At 33.6% G+C, this 26,027-nt stretch overlaps 1 protein-coding gene across 1 annotated transcript in view; it reads left to right on the forward strand.

Annotated features, from left to right (window-relative positions):
• itpr1b (inositol 1,4,5-trisphosphate receptor, type 1b) overlaps positions 1–26,027 on the forward strand; it is a 145,286-nt gene that overhangs the window by 15,671 nt on the left and 103,588 nt on the right. The window contains exons 3-12 of the mRNA XM_073826386.1: positions 9,982–10,097; positions 11,426–11,512; positions 11,808–11,966; positions 15,982–16,080; positions 16,423–16,506; positions 16,586–16,732; positions 19,985–20,089; positions 21,756–21,800; positions 21,921–21,950; positions 25,591–25,745. Coding sequence (XP_073682487.1) covers positions 9,982–10,097; positions 11,426–11,512; positions 11,808–11,966; positions 15,982–16,080; positions 16,423–16,506; positions 16,586–16,732; positions 19,985–20,089; positions 21,756–21,800; positions 21,921–21,950; positions 25,591–25,745 — 1,027 coding nt within the window. The remainder of the gene's footprint in view (positions 1–9,981; positions 10,098–11,425; positions 11,513–11,807; positions 11,967–15,981; positions 16,081–16,422; positions 16,507–16,585; positions 16,733–19,984; positions 20,090–21,755; positions 21,801–21,920; positions 21,951–25,590; positions 25,746–26,027) is intronic.

Genomic DNA, 26,027 nt, shown 5'->3' on the forward strand with positions numbered 1-26,027 from the left:
TAAACAGGATTAAATTATTAGAAACTCTATTAGAAAACACAATTAGCTTGAGCTGTTACACATACATTTAGTTAGCCAATGCATGTGCTGAAGTTTGAGTAGGTAATGTGGCAAAGTCAAGAGAGCTCTTACAAAAGCTGTAGAGAAGAAATAATTTTAGAAAGTCTAAGGCTATATGAAGATTTCCAAGGTATTAAAAGTTCCTAGAGACACAGCTGGCAGCCTTATTCCTTAGTTTAAAATGTGCTGTACTAGAAAACCTTTGAGGGTGTTGAAGAAAAAGCACAATATCAAAAAATGTTTGATCAGAACAACTGAGGATATACCTGCAATGAGCCAAAGACTTTCAAGATGATCCAACGAAAGGTGGAAAATATTTCAATGCAGAGAATAAGATGAAGGTTCTTTGAAGTATCAGGCCATTTTGGCAAGAATTGTGATGCCTTTGGTGCAAAGACTGAAGCTGATGATCAATGGACTTTCCTGCAGGACCAGGACAGCCATCCCAAAATACGCATCCAAATCTGCTTTAGCTTGGTTCAGGGATCAGTCATAAAATGTACTTGAGTGGTCTGTTCAGTCTCCAGATTTAATTCTCATTGAAAATATTTGGTTGAATTTGAAGAAAGCAGTAGCAATGTGAAAACTAAAGATTATCAGTGATCTGGAAGCTTGTCAGGTGAGGAATCAGCCAAGATTGCAGTAGAGAGGTGATAGACGCTTCTAAGCACTTCGTTTTTAAAAAAATTAAATATTCTGCACTAAATTTCACTTTTGGGGCATAAATAATTTTGAACATGAACCTTTGGAGTTTGACTTTTTCATTTTTCATCAACTTACATTCTCAGAATTACTCAAATGTGTATGAATAAACTTTCTCTAATAGTGTACTGATGTCTTTGTCAAGTTGTTTGCAAAAAATAATATATGTCTTGCAGCTCAAGGGGGTTGAATAATTTTGATTGCAACTGTATATTTCCATTCAATAAGTCAAGAATCCAGAGAATTTTGATAGCGTATGGCTAGTTTATGGTAGTTAATTTAGATGCCATTTGGATGTAAATGGCCTCACCCTTCTGTATGCAAGTTAGGTTTCATGACAGTCAAGTTGGTAATAGTTTTCAGTCCCTTACTTCTCATATTTTTATAATGTACAGATGTTATCAGGAAATACTCAATGTGGCAACCTAAAAGTCACTCTTGAATGATTTCTGGGTTACCACATTTCTGAGTATTTCCTTACCCGGTTTCCTTACACAGTTCTGTATTGCTAACCAGTCATGTTTCTTCATACACTAACAAAAAGATGGCCTTCTCCTTTAGCTGTGCTCCACCCAGGTACTGTTTCAGGCTTTTGTCTTCTATCAGCTATCTTCTGCTACTTGACACCTTGAGCTTATCCGAAATGACTTCAGTCTGCCAAAATTAAGTCTCAAAATCCTCACATATGCTCATGCATTTATGAAGATTATGTCATAAACTGCCATAAGTAAGACTTATGTCTGGCCTAGAGTTCAGGCTCAAGTAAAATATAATATATAAAAGAGATATTTAAATATACAAATATAAAAATAAAACATCATTACATCATTATTGTCCAAATTAAATTAAATTAAATTAAATTAAATTAAATTAAATTAACCACCCACACATTAACACTGAACCTTTTAGGACGTGAGCAAAGCAGGTTTAAGGTTGCAGAGGCAAAACATTCTGCAGTGCCATTGATGGAAATTACATTTAATTAGATGCATCTAAGCAAATACAAAGTAGATGAGCTTGTGATATAGCAAGGTCATGTTTGCTCTGATCATGACTCGTCTTCTTCTGTGCTGTCAACTGTGGCAGCAGCAGATGGCTGTCACATTATTACTGATACCATATGCAAATATTAGGGAAAGTGCTCATTTCATTATTGGCTGTGAATAGCACTAGCTGCACCGAACACAGTCAGATATGCATATAAAGTCTTAACCATCTGCGGGTGTTACAGTTATAAGCTTGTGGTGGAGTGTTTTTTGTTAAACTAAAGTGAACTGAAAGTGTAACTGGCAGCTGAGGGTTCACAAATGCTCTTCACAGAGAAGCACTGTTTCCCACTAACTATTTTTTTTTTTCAGTAGTGTGACAATGTTTTAATAGTGTAGCTTATGGGGGACAGTGTAGTGTTACCAATTAGTCATCATAGGTTTGTGTGGAAAAATTGATTCAAAATTATTAGTTTAATGATTTTTAGTCTATTTTTAAGTTTAATTTAAATAAAATAATTCTATTTACAGCTTTTAAAGGGTATTTCTGTAAGTTTCGACACACTGTGTCTTGTTTATATGCCAGATTGGATCTTTTTTTTTTTTCCATTGAATGCCTACATTTCAGGATTTTAGGACTTGACTTGAAATGGATACAAGGCTGGAACAATGGATGTTTTGTGGTGTGATGATAGAGATGCAGTCGTGGTCAGTGAAAAGCTCACCTGCTTCTCGCTCCAAAAACTCTAGTCAAAGGTGGACAATGCACAAATGTACTTGAGGTAAATGCCCTATTTTAGGGTTAAAAGGTTAGTTTACCCAAAAATGAACATTCTATCATTAATTACTCACTCGCATGTCGTTCCAAAACTTGTGAGACCTTTATTCATCTTCTTGAACCACTGATGTCACATTACATTGACACATGACTATTTTAACGATGTCCTCACTACTTGAACGTGGCCCAGAAAGCTCTCTGATTTCATCAAAATGTCTTATTTACGAAAATGAATGAAGGTCTTATGGGTTTGGAACGACATGAGGGTTAGAAATTATTGACAGAACTTCATTTTTGATTGAACTATTCCTTTAAATATTTAAATAACTATTTAAATAATATTGTCATTTTTAAAGGGCCAGTAACTCAACTTCTGCAACACACTACTGAACAGACATACGCTGATGCACTTCCTGTTTGATTGATGAGGCACAGCTGTGTAGGTGGACAGATAGATCAGGGGTCTGTCAAAGGCCTGGGGTCTACCACAGGTTTCTCATACAGGATGAGCTGTGCTTAACAAACAAACAAAGTAAAGACTATAGACAGTGCTCTCAGCCCAGATGTCAAAAATAATGCTTAAATTTCTATTATTATTATTATTATTATTATTATTATTATTAATAATAATAATAATAAAAGTACTTAATTTTTATTTATTTTTTTACAATTTTTAACAATATATATATATATATATATATATACAGTTGAGGTCAAAAGTTTACATACAATTAGCAGAAATTCATGTTATTTTTTATTTAGTACTGACCTGAATAAGATATTTTACATAATAAAGAGAAAATAATAGTTGAATTTTCGAAAAATTACCCCGTGTAAAAGTTTACATCCACTTGATTCTTAATACTGTGTTGTCACCTGAATGATCCACAGCTGTGTTTTTTGTTTAGTGATAGTTGTTCATTAGTCTCTTGCTTGTCCTAAACAGGTAAACTGCCTGCTGTTTTTCAGATAAATCTTTCAGGTCCCACAAATTATTTGGTTTTCCAGCATTTTTGTAAATTTGAACCCTTTCCAACAATGACTGTATGATTTTTGAGATCCATCTTTTCACACTGCGGACAACTGAGGGACTCATATGCAACTATTACAGAAGGTTCAAACGCTCACCGATGCTCTAGAATGAAAAACGATGCATTATGAGCCAGGGGTGTAAACTTTTGAACAGAATGAAGATGTGTACATTTTTCTTATTTTGCTTAAATGTCTTTTTTTTTTTCATTTAGTACTGCCCTTCAGAAACTACAGAAGATACTTGCATGTTTCCCAGAAGACAAAATAAGTTCAATTTACCCTGATCTTCAAATTCAAAAAGTTTTCACCCCCAGTTCTTAATGCATCGTGTTTCCTTCTGAATGCATAAGTGACCGTTTGAACCTTCTGTAATAGTTGCATATGAGCCTCTCAGTTGTTCTCAATGTGAAAGGATGGATCTCAAAATCATACAGTCATTGTTGGAAAGGGTTCAAATTCACAAAAATGCTGAAAAACCCCAAAAATTTGTGGGACCTAAAGAATTTTTCTGAAGAACAGTGGGCATTTTATCTTGTGGACTATATGTAAATGTCTTTTATGTGAAATATCTTATTCAGGTCAGTACTAAATAAAACAATAACACACATTTTGTATAATCTCTCTTATTTTGGTAAAATAATTAACATTTTGCAGATTCTGCAAGGTGTATGTAAACCTATGACCTTTACTGTTTATAATTTAATTGAATTGTATACATTATAATGTTGTACATAAAGCAGTACTATTACATACAGTAGTAGTACTATTTTTTATTTAATTTATTACATTATATTATATTATTATTATTATATGTATGTATTGTACAAAATATTTGCATAATAATAATAATAATAATTTAACATTTATATAATTTTTATATAAAAAACAAAGTTTATATATTTCTTTTTTGTAATGATAAAAGTATTGTGGCATTACAAGTACTGTACATCATCTATACAGTATTCCATTAGATTATGATACTGCTATTATGAGCAAGGCTGTAATGGGGGATACACTTGACTTTTTTTTAATAATACAAGGATCTTTTCTTCTCCTTCCTCTCCTGCTTTCTTTGGGTATAGCTGTACAAGAACAAGTAGTGGCGGGGCTTTGCTCACTGTACTTCTGCTTTGAGAGCTTGCCACTGCTAAATCTTTAGATCCCTCATGGTATTAATAGGCTGCTTAAGCTGTTTAAAAGGCCTGGTTTCCAGAGAGCCTTAAAGTGTCATTCGAAGGTTTGCCCTTTCTTTCTGATGCTGGGTCACAGCCACAAACATAGTCCCAGGCTTCTGTGAGGAGCAGCAGCTCACTATAGCATAATGTCAAGAAACAACCATTCAGATTGTATCCTGTGAATTTTAACAACGACCATGCTTGAGGCAACAAGATAGTGATCACTTTGAAAGTTTGAGTGAGTTTTGATGCAGTTGTTAAGTTTTAATGGATAATTAATAGACTGAATCTGTGATTGTACAAAGTGTCTCCCAATAAAGGTCTTCTACATTTCCGTCAATGGATCCTCTTACAGTGATCATCTAGATAAGGCGTTGTATTCCAGACCGGTTTTGCTTGCAACAGAAAAGAAAAAAGTGAGAGTGAACATGAACGGTTGTTTTTGTTGGCTCTGGAACAGAGATCAGATGCATATTTTAGGATTATGAGTAATGCATTGATAGCTCCTGACATTATTTTGTTTTGCGCTTATGTGAATTTGTGAAAGTCTGTATGTAGATATTAGTATATTGTGCTACATTTTAATTACATATTATGTACATTTAGTACATTTTGTGTGAATGGGCCTTCAGGATACACAGATTACTATAAAGATAACTATTAAGATAATAATTTTCATATACACACAGTAACATATTTATTATAAGTGCACAAACTGTGTATTGCTGTTATGGCACCTGCCACTTTAAATGCTCAAGCACTCTGAATTCAGATGGATTCTGATTGGCTGTCAAAGTTTTAATCATTCATCATCTGGGAAAAAAAATATTATCGGCCTGGCCAAATATCGGCATTTTTGTGGTTATCTGTATCAGTCATTATCAAAACTGATTTGCAGATAAAATAATTTAAAAGCATTTAAAGAAAGTTTTTGTCAGAGCCCTTGTTATTCTTAACTTTGACATTAATTTTCATCTTTACACCAGACATATATATCGGTTCATAATATCGTTATCGGTCTACTTGATGTATGATAATCAGTAAGGCATGAAAAACACATATTGGTCGACCACTAAAATGTAAAAATAACAATTATTTATTGTACAAAATATTTGTGCATAATTTATTTTTATATAATTTTATCAATAATTTTGTATTTAAATGGAATTTTTTATTCATTTAAAAATCCAATTTCCAATCCAATTTCTTTTTACCAAGAAAATTACTACTAATAATAGTAATTTGACGTTTATATTGTTTGTTTTTTAAATTAAGCATTTTTATAATTAATGGTATTGGTAATTTTCAAAGCCGATTTGCAGATAAAATCATTTAAAAGCATTTTTTGTCAGAGCCCTTGTTATTCTTAATTTTAACATACTTTTTAATTTTTACACCAGACGGTTCAAAATATCGGTTATCAATCTACTTGATCTATAATAATCGGTACCGGCATCAGCCAACCCCTAAAATGACAAAATTACATTTATTTATTTATGTATTTAAGTATTTGTGTATTATTTATTTTTATATAATTTTATCAATATTTTTGTATATTAATGGCATTTTTATTCATTAAAAAATCCACTTTTTTTTTTTACCAGGAAATAAAATAATAATATTTTTACATTTATATTGTTTATATTTTTAGAATGTTTAAAATGTTTTTTTTTTATTATTATTTTACTGTCAAAGTTTTAATTATTCATAATCAGGAAAAAAAACTGATTTGCAGCTAAAATCATTTAAAAACATTTTTAAAAAAAATTGTCCGAGCTCTTGTTATTCTTAATTTTAACATTAATTTTCATTTTTACACCAGACATATCGGTTCAAAATATCGATCATCAAACTACTTGATCTATAATAATCGGTACTGGCATCAGCCACCCCTTAAAATGATAAAATAACAGTTGTTTGTTTATTTATTTATTTATTGTACAACATACTTGTGTATTATTTATTTTTATAAAATAATATATCATATATATGATTTATAAATAAATCACTCATCTCTGAGTTTGACCTAGCATTGCACCTCAGCACCATCAACCTACATTTCTCTTCCATCATTCTTACTCATAGCCATCCTCTGTCCCACTTTCCCCTCACATGCTCCTCTCCTAACTTTCCACCTCCCCTCCTTCAGCGTTTCCCCCCCCCCCCCCTCCACCCCTAGTTCCCTGGCCGCTAATCCCTGAGCGCTAGCGTTAGCGTTGGCCGCATTTCTCAGTGTGCTCTGCGGACGCAGTGCTATTTTTACCCGTCACACTTAATCATGTCCTCTTGTGTGTCTTCCCTCCCTTCCTGTTACTCTTTACTTCCTTCTACACACTGTCAGGTACCCGGCTCTCAGCGCAGTCCTGTCCATTCATGATAAGATAAGAGTGAAACTGGTTCTCAAGGAGCATAACCTTCTGGTTAACATCATGATAGTATCTCATATGTGTGACAAGATGTGCGTTCCCTACACTGAGCAAGAGATGTTTAATCTGACAAAATGTGTTAGTTTTTATAAGTATACAATTAATAACTTTCTTTATTGTTATACATATTTATTAAGGCATTGCCAGTGCATCAAATACGATATTGTATTAGATTTGATGGTTCTCAGCATAACTTGCTGGCTTATTCGTGAGGCATCTTACAAAAATATACCACGGTAACTATACTTTCTGCCAGAATGCCATAGTTACAACAGCTTTTGTTTGCACTGTGATGTGAGTAATGTGAGAAAATGTGAGTTGTATTGCCCTTGTAAAATGCTTTTCTAAATGGTTTTGGCTTGATGCTTCTTGGCTGAAAACACTGAAATAGCCTTTTTTATCACTACAAATATCATAAAACATATAACTTGTAATCTAAGGTAATATAAGTAAACACAATTTGAGAGATCATTTAATGATCGTAGCACAAACTGCAGTATGATTTGAGTCTATTAACTTGTTCAAAGAAAGTGTGGCGTTTTCAGTTTAAATGCTTGTTGATGGCTAAAATGATTAAATATTCCTACCATTTAGTTCATTTAACATGGGACACGTTTATTTGAAGTAGATTTTACGATTATGAATGACATTTTAGTTTTGTTAATTTTTTAATATTGAACAGCTGTTAGGTTGAAATGATGGTCCTTTGTAAAGGTATATAGTGCCTTGCGAAAGTATTCATACGTTTTATGTTGCAGCCTTATGTTAAACTGCTTTAAATTACTTTTTTTTCCACATCAATCTACATCTCATACACCATAATGACAGCACAAAACAGGTTTGTAACAGCTTTGCAAATTTATTAGAAATAAAAAAACTGAAAAGATCCCGTTGCATAAGTATTCATACCCTTTTCTGGGACACTCGAAATTTAGCTCAGGAGCATTCATATTGCTTCTAGATGTTACTACACTTCGAGTGGAGTTAAACTGTGGCGAATTCATTTGAATGAGTATGATTTAGAAAGGCACACCTCTCAGAAAAGGTCTAACAGCTGAAAATTCATATCAGAGCAAAAACCAAGTCCTGAGGTCAAGATAACTCAGACTTGCGTTAAGGCAATGATCTAGGGAAGAGTTCAGAAAAAAATCTGCTGCATTGAAGGTTCACAGAAGCATGTAACCTCCATTATCCATAATGGAAGACGATTGGAACAACTAGGACTCTAGAAAATGTCTGCCAGCCCCCATCCAAGCTGACAGAGCTTGAGAGGTGAAAAGGTGAGGCAAAGAATGGCAGATAATTGCCAAATGCAGATGTGCGAAGCTTGTCACATCATACCCAAAAAGACTTGAGGCTGTAAAGGTGCTTCAACTATGTACTGAGTTAAGGGTATGAATACTTATGCAATGTACTTATTTTTAATAAATTTGTAAAATTAGCAAATCTGGTTTTTGCTTTGTCATTATTATGGTGTATGGAGCGTAAATTGATGTGGGGGGAACTAATTTAAAGCAGTTTAACACAATGCTGCAACAAAACAAAATGTGAAAAAAAAAAAATGAAGGGGTATGCAAGGCACTGTATACTGGCTTAAAGGCATAGTTCACCCAAAAATGAAAATTCTGTCATTAATTCCTCACCCTAATGTCGTTCCAAACCTGTAAGTCGTTCGTTTATCTTCTTAACAAAAATTGAGATTTTTTATGAAATCCGAGAGCTTTCTGACCCTGCTATTACCATTGATGTCACATGGACTATTTTAACGATGCCCTTACTATCTTTCTGGGCCTTAAACGTAGTAGTTGCGTTGCTGTCTATACAGGGTCAGAAAGCTCTTAGATTTCATCAAAAATATCTTAATTTATATAAAATATCTTTCTGTTCTGAAGATGAATGAAGGTCCTATGGGTTTGGGACAACATTTTTTTTTTTTGTGTGTGAATTATCTCTTTAAGTATACTGTATATTTGTTATATCAACTGTATCGATTTTATTTTACTGGACACGGTTGGGGTGTGTTTGCTCCATGTGGCCTACCTTTTGGACTTAAATTGGCAAAGTGACCCAGTCATTTCACTAATGAGCCAAACTTGAATCCTCTTATGTTCTCCTCTGGAAACTAAATGAATTGTTTCAGTCAGTTGTGCCTGCAGTCACAGGTACCCTCATGATTTCATGGAATAATATAGAGTACAATTAAATGGGTCACAATGTCTCTGAGATTAACCCGCTTTTATCCTTGCTAAAAATGGCTAAATAGACCTTGGTGATTCAGTACTGATGGATATATGGCAGTCTTTGTTTGGTGTTTGGAAGGTCAGTTAGTCTAGCGATTCCCAACAAAGGGTACTTAAAAGGATAGTTCACCCAAAAATGAAAATCAATAGATAATTACTCACAAACCCGTAAGACTGTTGTTCATCTTCAGAACATAAATGAAGATATTTTTGATAAAATCTGAGAGATTTCTGACCCTGCATAAACAGCAATGCAACCAGAGGTTAAAATTAAATAACAAGAGGAATGCGAAGTAAAAGTAATTTTTAAAGAAAGAAAACCAACAAATAAAAAGTTTTTTTAGATAATTAGTGATAATGCTAAATAATTTACAGTGATGTTCTAGCTAAAGAGAACACAGTTTTGGTTTGGTGTTGAGGAAGTGGTACTTAAGCCTTTCTGATGTGGGTGTACATACTTAAAATTTATTTTAGAAACATAAATAGTCAAATAAAATGATGTACACACAGTGTAAAGCCAATTGAAAATATTTGTGTGCACTAAAGGTGTTTATGTACATTTTCTGTTTTATTTTCTTCTAGACTGTCTGTTCAAGTTGTGTCCAATGAACAGGTATTCAGCCCAGAAACAGTTCTGGAAAGCAGCAAAACCTGGTGGAAACAGCACGACAGACACTGTACTACTCAACAAATTACATGTGAGTTTGATATGTACCTCATTTTGCTTTTGTGGATCAAAGCTTATACCTTCTTTAAAAAAGCTAACCTGCTGTTGACCTTTTTTATCATTTCTGTAGCAAAAAAAAAAAAAAAAAAAAACCCAGTGTGAGATGTAAACTTAGAATTCTGAGAAAATTTTTTTATCAGAATTGCATTATGTAAATTTGCAATTGCAAGATATAAACTTGTGACTACAAGGGGGAAAAAAGTCAGAGTTGTGAGATAAAAAGTCTTTTTTTTTTATACCCTGGCTGAAACAAGTTTCCATACCCCTTTTTATGCTACATATATAAGATTGTTTGTAATTAAATTTGACTTAAATTAGGTGTAATTTTTGGTATTAAATATGACAGTACATATTCAGCCAGTTCACTGCATACAGTATACCAGTCAAAAGTTTTTGAACAGTGATATTTTTGTTTTTTAAAATGTCTCTCCTGCTCACCAAGAACAGCAAAAACAGTACAATTTTGAAATAATTTTACAATTTAAAAGAACTGTTTTCTATTTGAATTTATTTTTAAATGTAATTTATTCCTGTGATTTCAAAGCTGAATTTTACTTAGCATTATTACTCCAGTCATATGATCCTTAAGAAATCATTCTAATATTCAGATTTATTGCTGAAAAACATTTATTATTATCATTATGTTGAAAACAGCTGAGTAGAATTTTTTAAAAGTTTTTTTTAAAGGCATTGTTGCTAAATAAAAGTATTCATTTCTATAATTTACAAGTTTTTGAATGGTATAGTGTATAATGTTGCAAAAGCTTTTTATTTCCGATAAATGCTAATCTTTGTATCTTTCTATTAATCAAAGAACCCCCCCCCCCCCCCCCAAAAAAAAAAAAAAGTTTACTCAACTGTTTTAAATATTGATAAGAATAAAAATAATAAATGCTTCTTGAATGGCAAATCAGCATATTAGAATGATTTGTGAAGGATCATGTGACTAAAGCCTGGAGTAATGATTTGATGAAGTAATGATGAAAATTTAGCTCCGATCACAGGAATATGTTACATTTTAAAAAGATATACAAATAAAAAGTATTTTAAATAGTAAAAATATTTCACAACGTTACTGTTTTTGCTGTATTTTGGACCAAATAAATGCAGCCTTGGTGAGCAGAAAATACTTCTTTAAAAAACATTACAAATCTTACTGTTCAAAAACTTTTGACTGGTAGTGTATATCAAATAATTCATTTAAATTTTGTTTATAACCTTGTGTAGACTTTAATGTATGTGAATTTATATAGAGTATTTGTTGTCATTTTAATCTGCATTTTCACCTCTATTTCTCAGCATGCTGCTGACCTAGAGAAGAAACAGAATGAATCCGAAAACCGGAAGCTGCTGGGAACGGTGATACAGTACGGAAATGTTATTCAGGTAGGTCAGCCAGCTGGCAGATGGGAGGCAGAAGGTTCTCACTGTGCCATTGAGGTCTTGGCAGGACATAAACTATTGTTCAGTGTTATTTTAGTGTCTGTGTCATTGAGCTTGCATTCATAATTGTTCTACATAATTTATCATAATATAAGAATGTGCTATATGACCTCGGCGTGTGACCTTGAGTATGTTCATGTGTATAGCTAAAGGGGTTTCATGGGTATACCAGCTTTTCTACTTTTTTTTTTTTTTTGCACTACTATAAACATACATATTTGTGTTTTCCATTTTACAGCTGTTGCATTTAAAAAGCAATAAGTACCTTACGGTGAATAAACGACTGCCTGCTTTATTGGAGAAGAACGCCATGCGTGTGACGCTGGACTCGGCTGGAAATGAAGGCTCCTGGTTTTACATTCAGCCCTTTTACAAACTCCGCTCCATAGGAGACAGTGTGAGTGAAAATATATACAATTGAAACATTTCAGATGAACTGGGGTCAATGTTTTTTGCAGTTTTTCTTTCCCTCCAACCATAGTGCCATGTTTACCATTATAGTTGGTAATATTATTATATTTAGAGCATTTTTCTTCATAAACATATGTAGATACACTACCAGTCAAAAGTTTTTGGACAGTAAGATTTGTAATGTTTTTTTTAAAGAAGATTCTTCTGCTCACCAAGCCTGCATTGTTTTCATCCAAAATACAGAAAAAGCAGTAATATTGTGAAATATTTTTACTATTTAAAATAACTGTTTTCTATTTGAATATATTTAAAAATGTAATTTATTCCTGTGATCAAAGCTAAATTTTCATCATTAATCCAGTCTTCAGTGTCACATGATCCTTTAATAATCATTCTAATATGCTGATTTGCTGTTTCAGTATCATTTATTGTTTTTATTAATATCAATATTTAAAACAGTTGAGCACTTTTTTCAGGATTCTTCGATGAATAGAAATATCCAAAGATGAGTATTTCTCTGAAATTAATACTTTTATTTATCAAGAACGCTTTAAATTAATAAAAAGTGATGATAAAGACATTTATAATGTTACAAAATACTTATTTCAGATAAAATATTTTTATTTATCAGCTGGTTTTAGCATAATAATAACAATAAATGTTTTTCTGAGCAGCAAATCAGAATATTAGAATGATTTCTGAAAGATCATGTGACTGGAGTAATAATGCGAACAAAAAAAAAAAGCTGTGAAATCACAGGAATAAATTACACTTTAAAATATATTCAAATAGAAAACAGTTATTTTAAATAGTAAAAATATTTCAGAATTTTACTCTTTTTTTGCTGTACTTTGATTAAAATAAATGCAGGCTTGGTGAGCAGAAGAGACTTCTTTTAAAAGCATTAATAATCTTACTGTGCTGTGCAAAAACCTTTGACTACTGTTTAAAATAGGTGTCAACTGATGTTTTTTTTTCAGGACCGATGACCGATATTTTAAACCGATATATGTGTCTGGTGTAAAAACAAAAATTAATGTCACAACGGCTCTGACAAAAACTTTCTTTAAATGCTTTTAAATTATTTTAAATCAGTTTTGAAAATGACAGATACTGATAACGATTAAACTTCTTAATATCGGTACAGATAATTGGTCAACGCCTAGTTTTAAAAGTTAAAGTTTAAAAGTCTTTTAAAATGTTTTTTAAAGAAAAATACACTGAACTTTTTAGCAGTAGTATAAATCATGATAGTTGCTGGCTGAAGGCAATTTCTGCAGATGTGAGCAATAATGAGAAATGCTGCCCTGCAAATTGGGCCAAATTATATACATTCACTACCCTATGCTTGTTTTCACAGACTTGGGTGTAATTCCTTGGTGTAAATTTGGAACTAAATAAATTGAACTCAGATATACAGATGTTGTCAGATGTACTCTGCTATGCACCAGAGGCTCTAAATGGCCTGAGCTGTAGTTACAAGTTTTGGGCATCCCGAAAAGATGCAATCCTAACAGAACCAGACATAAAACCTCATCTTCGTTTGCTCCATCAGATGTTGTTGAATGGGGGCCATGGGGTGTCTTCCGCTGCTCATCTCTGGGGTAAAGCGTGTTTTTACATAAGCTTCCACTGACCGTTACATGATGTCAAAGCTCACAGCATTGAATTCCCCTGCTAATTCCATTAAAAATGGACTCTGTGGGAGAGCGTCATAGACACTGAGTCTTCGTCACGGAAAGACACGGCCATACTTTGAAACTGAACTGAACCTGGTCTGGTGGGATATAAATAGCTGAAAAAATGTGGTGCTGGACAGCAAAAGATTAACTTAAATTTAGGTTTTCTTTAGGTATATAATTTAAAGCAGTTGGTGAAATTATCTAAATGAGCTTAAATACAGTGTGCTAAAATTTCTCCTTTATTTTGATTTTAGTAGGTTGCAGTTAAAAACATAAAAATTTGTTGTATATATATTAGGGGTGGGCATAGATTAATTTTTTTAATCTAGATTAATCTAGATTAAAATGGCTAATTTGAATTCTGCTGAAGGCATTCAGAATATGTGTGCTACCCAAATAATGACTTAAAGTCTTTGAGAATGGATCATAAAGCTCATAAAGCTGTTCTATGATAATTTGTTGATGAAAATAAATTATGTTCAATTAGATGTACTTGTGTTTACTAACTAACTAACAATGAAATTATTTTTTCTACCTATTAGATTGTGTTTTTTTTAACGTCAAGACCTACCCAGCCCATTACATGCTACACCGTGACCGTACTTTTATTTTGACAGGTTGCCGTGAAGTTTCTGTGTCATACAGTATGATATGATGCTAGTTTTCTCAAATGAAACGGTAAAAGTGACACTCACAGCAGTTTGGGAGATTGAGTTTATCTGTTCATGTAAGATGAAAATGCCAAAAATTACCGGGAGCGTCACGTGTGTTTCAGTATGCGTGTAGTAAAAGCTCGTCTCCGCAATGCATACATACAGCTAGGCAAACGGAACATATCGGATTCATCTTAAAACGGTCTTTTTGCATTTCAGTTTTCACATACACTAGTCCATATCGCGATTTGAATTAAGTGACTGACCAACATTCGATTTATGAATCCAAAAAACGACGAATTTACGTGGCATTTCGCTATAGTAGATTCGGTTTTTATTAATGGAGGACGACGCGACCCCGTCTGTGTTTTGGCGGAGGAGACGTAAACGCGCGACCATATTCTATAGTCTTCGGTATACATCCGCGTTAAACTATCAAGGTGAAAGTCATCATAGCTTGCGTAGTTTAGACCCAGCTCCCAACCCAAATTTGAGAATAGATTAACGGCGATATTTTTTTTATCGCGCGATAAGAGTTTCACGTTAACGCAGCACGTTAACGCCGATAACGGCCCACCACTAATATATATATATATATATATATATATATATGTATATATGTATGTTATTGATTTTTGTGTGCGTGTGTGTGCCAGTCTGCCTGCCAGGGATATTCACCTAAAAAACATGATTTACTCACCCTCAAGCCATCCTAGATGTATGAGAGTTTTCTTTTTCAGACGAATATAATCAGTTACAGTTGAGGTCAATCTTGCAGAATCTGCAAAATATTATTTTACCAAAATATAAGGCGATCATACAAAATGGTTTGCCAAAAAAAGTTTACATACACTTGATTCTTAATACTTTGTTGTTACCTGAATGATCCCCAGCTGTGTTTTTTTTTTTTTGTTTTTTTTTTTTGTTTAGTGATAGTTGTTTATGAGTCCCTTGTTTGTCCTGAAGTTAAACTCGCTGTTTTCAGCATTTTTGTGTATTTGAACTTATTCCAACAATGACTGTATGATTTTGAGATCCATCTTTTCACAATGAGGACAACTGAGGGACTCATATTCAACTATTAGGAAGGTTCAAATGCTCGCTGATGCGCCAGAAGGAAAAAACAATGCGTTAAGAACCAGGGGTGTAAACTTTTGAAAAGAATGAATTTTGCCTCATTACTGCCCTTCAGAAGCTATAGAAGATACTTGCATGTTTCCTAGAAGACAACATAAGTTGAATTTATCTTGAAATTCAAAAGTTTTCACCCCCGGCTCTTAATGTATTATGTTTCCTTCTGAAGCATCAGTGAGTGTTTGAACCTTCTGTAATTGTTGCATATGAGTCCCTCAATTGTCCTTGGTGTGAAAAAATGTAAATTTATTTTATTTAACATATCTATTCAGGTCAGAACTAATTAATAAATAAATAAATTAATAAATTAACATTTTTCAGCGCAAGGTGTATGTAAACTTTTGACTTCAACTGTATAATAAAAAATGTCCAGACTCTTCCAAGCTTTATAATGGTAGTGAATCGTAAAAGTACTCCACATGGCTCCAGTGGGTTAATAAAGGCTTTGTGAAGTGGATTAATGTTTGTGCAGCAACCACAAACAATGTCTTCACAAGATATGTTTTAATTATGCGCTTTTTTCCTCTTTTAGGTTGTGATTGGGGATAAAGTGGTTTTGAATCCTGTCAACGCAGGACAGCCTTTACATGCTAGCAGCCATCAGCTGGTGGACAATCCTGGCTGCAATGAGGTTTATCTGCTCTTTCTTTCAGTTTTGTTCTTTTGTGTTGAAGTGCATTACACCATGTAGTCTGAATGTATGCAAAAAACACTAGTACAATTCTGCTCTTAACAGCTTTAAATGGAAACATACTGTCCGTAAACCTGCATAAAACTGGAATTACTGTCTATGCAATTAGAACATCCTGAACCCAGTGTTAGTGTGGAGGCTATTATGCTATGATAACACTTATTTAAGAACTTTCTCTGCCAGAATGCCTCTGCATTGTCAATCATTGTTTTTAGTACGAGCTAATGCTCAAAAAATACCATAGTTTATCTTATGACGCCCCCTCCTCTCCGTTGTCCTCAGGTGAACTCGGTGAACTGCAACACTAGCTGGAAGGTTGTTTTATTTATGAAATGGAGTGACAACAAGGAAATCATTCTTAAAGGAGTAGGTGCCCGCAGACACATGACATATGGTTGAGTTTTTAGAATGTGATGTTGCTAATTCCTTCTCTCTGGTTGCTAAGGGTGACGTGGTTCGGCTGTTTCATGCCGAGCAGGAGAAGTTTCTCACTTGCGATGAGCACAGGAAGAAGCAATATGTGTTCCTGCGAACCACCGGCCGCCAGTCCGCCACCTCTGCCACCAGCAGCAAAGCCCTGTGGGAAGTGGAGGTGAGTTACATGCTTTGTCCATTAAGATGATCTTCACAGATGAACACCATATTATTGAATGGCCTAAATACTATGGCCAGAAGGAAAAAGCTTAGATAAGGATATAAACAAACTACACCACAGTTGCACAACATAAACGTCCGCACTAATAAGTGTCCAGCAGCTCTTTCAATCTTTAATTAAATCAAAATTATTAAAAAAACATCTACAAGGTCAGTTTGTGAGGCTGTTAAAGCAGACTAGTTTTCCTGTTCGGCATTTAATCAGTACCTCCAGATTTCACAATTCAGTGATTATGGAACACACTGCAAAATTTAAAAGCTTTAAAGTCCCCCTGAAATCAAAATTAAAGTTTGTTGGCTTTTAGTATGAATATATTAGCCTTAAGATTACCTATAAGTTAGTGTGCTTCAAAACAACGACAAAATTTGCATTTACAAGATATGGGCATTCAAAACTTACAGTCTCGTCACTTCCGCCAATATGAATAAACGATTTTGATGATATCACCGTGCACTTCGGTTTCTCATCAAACGTTCTGTCCAATCAAATGCTCTCTAGAGTCTGTAGTGTCCCGCCCCCTACACAGAGATGCAATAACACGGAGCAGATCATAAGCGCTCATATGTGCGATCGGCATGTATTAAACTACACAGCCTCAGCACGATTATGATCACTATTTTGTTTTAGCAAGAGTTTCATATTGAATCTGTGGGGTAATTTATTAGTCTGTGGCTGTCATAAACTTCCAAAATGCGGCTTTACCGAGCTTAACGGCTCTGGCCCGAGCAGATATTAATGGAACGCTATTGGCTATTCAAAATTAGTAGGCGGGGCTGGGCGATATGTTTTTGTTTCAGTTAAAAGTACGTCACCACATAGAATAACGCTGCGTGTTTCAAGGCACTTCAGTGGACCTTTAAAGGGAACCCTGAGTATTAAGACTTGTGTGGCTTAATATAACATAAATTATGTCTCTTATTGAAATATGTAGTAAAAAACCCATGACAGATTTACGTTAATTAAAAAATCCACATCGTTTTATACATGTTTTGGGACCATTATTTTGTTGACGTGAAATGGTTGCACTTCTGCTATTTTTACTGCAGCACAACTTGGAAAATAAAATAGATAGCAGTCACTAAGTTAAGTGGTCTAAATGTATTTATACAGTTAAAGATTGCATACACCTTGCAGAATCTGCAAAATGTTAATTGATCATACAAAATGCATGTTATTTTTTATTTAGTACTGATGCAAATATTTCACATAATAGACGTTTACATTATATGTAGTTCACAAGAGAAAATAATAGTTGAATTTATAAAAAAGACCCTGTTCAAAAGTTTACATACGCTTGATTCTTAATACTGTTTAGTTGTTACCTGAATAATCCACAGCAGTTTATTTTTTTTTGTTTAGTGATAGTTGTTCATGAGTCCCTTGTTTGTCCTGAACAGTTAAACTGCCTGGTCCAAAAAATTATTTGGTTTTCAGGTTTGTGTATTTGAACCCTTTCCTAAAATGACTGCATGATTTTGAGATCCATCTTTTGGCACTGAGGACAACTGAGCTGCAACTCATTCAACTATTACAGAAGGTTCAAACGCTCACTGATGCTTCAAAAGGAAACACAATGCATTAAGAGCCGGGGGGTGAAAACTTTTGAATTTGAAGATCAGGGTAAATGTAACTTTTTGTCTTCTGGGAAACATGTAAGGCTCTGTAGCTTCTGAAGGGCAGTACTAAATGAAAAAATATGTTTTTTAGGCAAAAGTAAAATGTACACGTTCATTCTGTTCAAAAGTTTACACCCCTGGCTGTTAATGCATTGCATTGCTCAAAAGCATTTGAACCCTCTGTAATAGTTGCATGTGAGTCCCTCAGTTGTTCTCAGTGTGAAAAGATGGATACAAAATCATACAGTCATTGTTGGAAAGGGTATAAATACACAAAAAGGCTGAAAAAACAAAGAATTTGTGAGACCTGAAGGATTTTTCTGAAGAACAGTGAGCAGTTTTAATTGTTCAGGACAAACAAGGGACTCATAAACAACTATTACTAAACCAAAAATAAAAAATAAAAACACTGCTGTGGGTCATTCAGGTAACAACACAGTATTAAGAATCAAGTGTATGTAAACTTTTGAGCGTGGTCATTTTTATCAATTATTTAACTCTTATTTTTTCATACGGACTTTGTGTCCATCTTTTATGTAAAATATCTTATTCAGGTCAGTACTAAATAAAAAACAACATGAATTGTGAACGATCTCTTATTTTGTAAAATAATTAACATTTTGCAGATTCTGCAAGGTCAATGTAAACTTTTGACTTCGACTGTATGTAATTATATCATAGATGTAGGACCATAAAATGTTTGTTCAATCATATCCCTCAGTCCAAGGACTATGATAGGCTGTCCTACCTACCTGTCAACGTATGTATTTGCATACCTCTGCACGCCCTGGCTTTGGAGAGCGATTTGCAGGGAGGTCGAAATCTTATGCTTTCAAAGCTAGCTTGCTATTGCTATCATCTCTGAAATCACCCACCCTACCTTTAACCACGGACCATATTTCAGGCAATTAACCAAAAACCCATTGACTTTAGAATGATGAAATCGGAAGTTAAAGGAGTAGTTCACTTTCAGAACAAAAATGTACAGATAATGTACTCACCCCCTTGTCATCCAAGATGTTCATGTCTTTCTTTCTTCAGTCGTAAAAGAAAACATTTCAGGATTTCTCTCCATATAATGGACTTCTATGGTGCCCACAAGTTTGAACTTACAAAATGCAGTTTAAATGCAGCTTTAAAGTGCTCTCAATGATCCCAGCCGAGGAAGAAAGGTCTTATCTAGCGAAACGATCAGTTATTTTCTGAAAACATTTACAATTTATATTCTTTTTAATCTCTAAACAGATTACACACTGAGCTAGACAACACGAGCATTTGAGGTTAAAAAGTATATAAATTGTATTTTCGTTTTGCTAGATGAGACCCTTCTTAGGCACCGTAGAGGTCCATTATATAGAGAGAAATGCTGAAATGTTTTCCTCAAAAAACATAATTTCCTTACGACTGAAGAAAGAAAGACATGAACATCTTGGATGACATTATCTGTACATTTTTGTTCTGAAAGTGAACTATCCCTTTAAAAAAGAAAAACAAAGTTTTAGGACACATGCGAACGGTCCCTTTAAATATCTCATATGCTAATTGTGACATTTCTCCCGATCTCATATTTCAGGTGGTTCATCATGACCCGTGTCGTGGTGGCGCTGGTTACTGGAATAGTCTTTTCAGGTTTAAACACTTGGCCACAGGATCCTACCTGGCAGCAGAGGTGAGTGAGGTGTGTTCTACTAGCTCGGGATCCTCCCTCAGCTGTTCCCAGATCAGCACTAACCTCTCCCACTGGGTAGGGAACCTTACTAACTTCCTCTAGATTTTCTCTGGGCAAAAACTGCAGTCTGTAAGATTATCAGCATCCCTCTGGATGCTTCCATCATGGCCTCAAACCTTGACTTGAGCTGATTTTGGCTCTGTTAGATGCCAAATTGACTAAATCTTACATAGTGCAGCTTTAATCACTTCTGCGGTAATGTTCTTTGAACGTGACTAGCTTGGGTAGCCAGATACGTTTAACAATATTTTGACATAAACCTGGAATATATATTTTCAACCAAGTTCTAAGAAGTCAGATATGATGCCCTTTTTGATTCATGCTTGATGCATTTTAATGCATTTCAAAAAGATCAAGGAAAAAACAGCACTGGTATCAGATCAGTATCGGCCGATACTCCGAATTTTGGTATCGGAATTAGATTCGAGTTGTGAAAAATGCCATCCGTGCATCCCTAATTTTTATTTTAGTTTTATTTTATCTTAGTTATAAAGTAGTTTTGAGAAATGCATTTGTAATTTTAAGGTTTAATTTACTTATTTTTGTCTAATGTTTCGATTTTATTTAATTTCAGCTTCGTTTCAAATAACAAAAATGTTTTAACTTGTTGACAATACATTTTTTCCTTTACATATATTAAGGGGAGACACTGCAGGCAAAAATGCTTTTTTTCATGCACCTATCAAGTTTGAGATCATAAAGTATATTCATCAAGTTTTTTTCAGACTAGTGGAAAGAAAACCTCCAAAAAACACTGTTAAGTGTTTCTTTTATTGCACTTTATCTATTTGTGTCAATCGATTTCAGTTACAGTGCATATTTTTAAAGGCCGTTTTCTCAAAATGAGTTTTTTCTTCTACAATATGCCATAAATCTCCACTTTAGTAGCACTTATACACACCAAACTTTATATTTTTAATACTGTCTATATCCTGAAGGTTTTTACAGAGGGATTTGTTCATATATGATTTGCTTGATTTTATACAACATTTTATTCCCTCAAAACTGTAAAAAAAATATAGTGTTTCCTGTCTGTTCTCATTTTTTCTGAATTATGGCATGACCAAATGAGACCTAAAATTCCCTCTGTAAAAACTTTTGACTCTAATATGTCAAAAAAATTAAACAAGAATTTTGGAACTGACTTCATCCAGTGTTTAAATTTTTCTACTAGAAATGTATGCAAATTAGTGCATATTTCATTAAATAATGCCTCATTGGCATTTTTGAATCTAACATTTTAGAAAACTTGTAAAACAAAAAAAAAATGCAATTATCAATGTATTCAATCACCTGGGTAAGTAAGATGATAACAATTAGTTAATTTTTTTACCCTATTCACCTGCAGTGTCTCGCCTTAAAGTAAAAGAGCTTAATTTTGAAATCATGTGCCCTTAAATAAGCAAAAGTCTTGTGTTTGTGTCTTTAAACACATCTCGCTAACCAACTAAGCCATGCTCAAAGATCAGGGCCCTGACTTTCTTTATCGTGGTCTTATTAGGTTGTGCCTAAAAAAAATCAGTCAATCAATTTCCTGATCAGTTGCCTGTCAGATTATATGATCCAATTTCCTTTAGCACTTTGAGGACATTTTTGGTGATTTGTCTGTTTACAGGTTAATCCTGACTATGTGGAAGAGTCACAGGAATCACGTTCATCCGTGAGTAGTTTTATCTCTGTTAAATCGTTGTCCTTCTTGTGTACCATACTGTGTATATATACATTCTGTGTGCAGGAAGCTTATCTAAACTGCTGGCTGAATTTTTGCTTCCTCTTTCAGGTGGCAGATTTTTCACCCTTTAACTTCCAGGTACTGTCAGACCTGCTCTAATACAAAGCTTATGTAGCTTCATCTTCATGTCAGGCCAAAATCAAAGGATGCTCCTTTAGTACTTTTCCCCATAATTCTCTTTGGCTAGTTCTATACAGTATGTGTTTGTGTTTTGTGCAGCTTTGTTTGATTTTATTACTCATTATAGCTTTAAAATGGGGTTCTGTACATGTTATGAATATATTAACAACATTTTTGGGCAAAAATTTAGTCACAGTGTCATTTTAATAGTATCTATATACTTTTTTTTAGTATTTATTAATATCTTGAATTGGCTTTTATTTTTGTTTTCATAATTTGTTTTAGTTTTCTTTCTTTCTTTCTTTCTTTCTTTCTTTCTTTCTTTCTTTCTTTCTTTCTTTCATATTGTTTTAATCGTAATAAATGTTTTTATAATTTTGGTTTTAGTTAATAATAACAACAACACTTTACTCTATAATGTTGAATAAAATGTTAAAAAATACCTATAAATATAACCTATAAATAAATAAATGCACTATTTAACAGCATTTGTGGAAATAATTCAGTCACAGTATTATTTTAATATTATCTATATACTATTTTAGTATTTATTAATATTTTGAATCAGCATTATTTCAGAATATTTATTTATTTTTTTAGTTTTAGTAGTGTAGTTATATGCATTTTCTTTCTTTCTTTCTTTCTTTCTTTCTTTCTTTCTTTCTTTCTTTCCTTCTTTCTTTCTTTCTTTCCTTCTTTCTTTCTTTCTTCCCTTCCTTCCCTTTCTTTTCTTTTCCTTTCTTTTTTAAATATTTCTAAATAGTAATACATTTTTATTTCAGTTTTTATTTTATTAACAGCATTTATTGATATATCAACAGCATTTGTGGAAATAATTCAGTCACAGTGTTATTTTCATATTATCTATATACTATTTTAGTATTTATTACTATTTTGAATTGGCTATTTTTGTTTTCATAATGTTTTTATTTATTTTTTATATTTATATATATTTATTCTTTCTTTCTTTCTTTCTTTCTTTCTTTCTTTCTTTCTTTAATTTTTTCTTTCTTTTTTAATATTTCTAAATAGCAATACATTTTTATTTCAGTTATTTTAGTTATTTTTTTTTTATTGAAGTTAGTACTTCAACTTTGACTTATTTCTGTTATTTACTATTTACTTATTATTAGTTACTTTCCAAGGCATCATTTAAGTCTACTTTAAATGTTTTTTTTTTTTTGTACATTTTAAATATAATTGCTGAATTATTATTGTATGCATATAGTTTTGGTTTTAGTTAAAAATAACAACACTTTACTATAAAATGTTGAATAAAAAGTAAAAAAACACATTGTTTCAGAAGTTTAGCTATGAAACAATAAATTTAAATGTAGAATTATTAAAACTGTGATAATCATTAAAAACAAACCTTGTAACTTTTACATCATACGTTTGTGGATCCAGAATGAAGACTGTTTACACAGAGAAAAAAATACTATGAAACCTATAAATAAATAAATGCACTATTTAACAGCATTTGTGGAAATAATTCAGTTTACAATAAAATGTTGAATAAATGTTGAATACAATGTTAAAATACACATTGTTTCAAAAGTTTAGCTACGAAACAAGAAATCTAAATGCAAAATTATATTATTGTATGAAATATTAAAACTGTTATGATCATAAAAAACATTAAAAACTATAAGTTAAATTGCCTAAAAGAGTAGTCTGTTTGTAAACCCTAAACCTTTTTTACAGTAAAAAAACAAACCTATAAATAAATGCACTATTTAACTTAATGCGTTAAAAAAAAAAATATATAACAATTTCATAATAACATAATTTAAGCTCTTTTTAAATACATGTATATTTTATTTAACACTTGGAGTAACAAAAAGAATATTTTCTAGAATTTATTCAATAACAAACCACAAGGTGACAGTATAGTTACGAGTAAAACTGTTTAAACAGTGCAGCTCAGCGCCTGTAGGTGGCAGTATAACACTATGACTAGTTTATAAAAGCAGTCCCTCCTGTTGCTATAACTGAGCATGCCACAGTCGTGGCCAAAAGTTTTGAGAATGACACAAATATTAGTTTTCACAAAGTTTGCTGCTCAAGTGCTTTTAGATCTTTGTTTCAGTTGTTTCTGTGATGTACTGAAATATAATTACAAGCACTTCATACGTTTCAAAGTCTTTTATCGACAATTACATGACATTTATGCAAAGAGTCAGTATTTGCAGTGTTGGCCCTTATTTTTCAGGACCCCTGCAATTCGACTGGGCATGCTCTCAATCAACTTCTGGGCCAAATCCTGACTGATAGCAACCCATTCTTTCATAATCGCTTCTTGGAGTTTGTCAGAATTAGTGGGTTTTTGTTTGTCCACCCGCCTCTTGAGGATTGACCACAAGTTTTAAGATCTGGGGAGTTTCCAGGCCATGGACCCAAAATTTCAACGTTTTAGTCCCCGAGCCACTTAGTTATCACTTTTGCCTTATGGCACGGTGCTCCATCGTGCTGGAAAATGCATTGTTCTTCACCAAACTGTTGTTGGATTGTTGGAAGAAGTTGCTGTTGGAGGGTGTTTTGGTACCATTCTTTATTCATGTCTGTGTTTTTGGGCAAAATTGTGAGTGAGCCCACTCCCTTGGATGAGAAGCAACCCCACACATGAATGGTCTCAGGATGCTTTACTGTTGGCATGACACAGGACTGATGGTAGCGCTCACCTTTTCTTCTCCGGACAAGCCTTTTTCCAGATGCCCCAAACAATCGGAAAGAGGCTTCATCGGAGAATATGACTTTGCCCCAGTCCTCAGCAGTCCATTCGCCATTACTTTTGCAGAAGATCAATCTGTCCCTGATGTTTTTTTTGGAGAGAAGTGGCTTCTTTGCTGCCCTTCTTGACACCAGGCCATCTTCCAAAAGTCTTGGCCTCACTGTGGGTGCAGATGCGCTCACACCTGCCTGCTGCCATTCCTGAGTAATCTCTGCACTGGTGGCACTCCGATCCCGCAGCTGAATCCTCTTTAGAAGACGATCCTGGCGCTTGCTGGACTTTCTTGGACGCCCTGAAGTCTTCTTAACAATGCAGTGGAAAGTTTTTTTCGGGATTAAGTTAATTTTCACGGCAAAGAAGGACTATGCAATTCATCTGATCACTCTTTATAACATTCTGGAGTATATGCAAATTGCTTTTATAAAAACTTAAGCAGCAACTTTTCCAATTTCCAATATTTATGTAAATCTCAAAACTTTTGTCCACGACACTACATAGTAAGCTTTGCACACAAATCTCAATTTAATCATTATGTTTGTTGTTAAATCAGCTTTATATAATCTAAATGAAAATGTCCCCTGAGTTTCTTTGAAATCAACCAAAAAGCAGCAGCATTTGGTTTTATTGCTGCCCAAATATGGTAAACATGTTTTGCTGGGACCCGCATATACCACACTGTGAGACTGATCTAGAGATTTCATATTCTTTTTTCTCAACTTCTCACTTTGCAGAATTTTATGTCACGAATCAAAGATTGTTTCATCGGCTAATGGCATCACTTAAGAGCAGTTTTATCTCAGTCACATAATCAATAAAGCAAGTGAGGTGTTGTGTCTCCATGGTTACGTGGTCTCCTCTCTCCTCTAGCTGGACTCTGAGCATGAGGCTCTGCGAGCACGTCTGCGAACGCCCAACGAAAAGGTCATGTACACCCTTGTGTCCGTCCCCGATGGCAATGACATCTCCTCCATATTTGAGCTGGATCCCACCACTCTCAGAGGAGGAGACTCCCTCGTACCCAGGTACACATTGGACCATTTTTGGTTCATAACAATGAAGTCACTCAAAGTATAACCATCTTTAAAATCAGTACAGATTTAAATGTTACAGTTCAAAACTGTAAATGTCATTAACTGATACTATACAAATCTAACTAAACAGAGGTAATCTGCATGTAGAAAGCCAGTTGAAATTTTATATATATATATATATATATATATATATTTATTTATTTATTTATTGCAATAGCCAAAATTGCATTGTATGGGTCAAAACTATGATTTGAAGAAAGTTTGTACATTTCC

The sequence above is a fragment of the Garra rufa genome, chromosome 20, assembly GCF_049309525.1.
Source record: "Garra rufa chromosome 20, GarRuf1.0, whole genome shotgun sequence".
Lineage (NCBI taxonomy): Eukaryota > Metazoa > Chordata > Actinopteri > Cypriniformes > Cyprinidae > Garra > Garra rufa.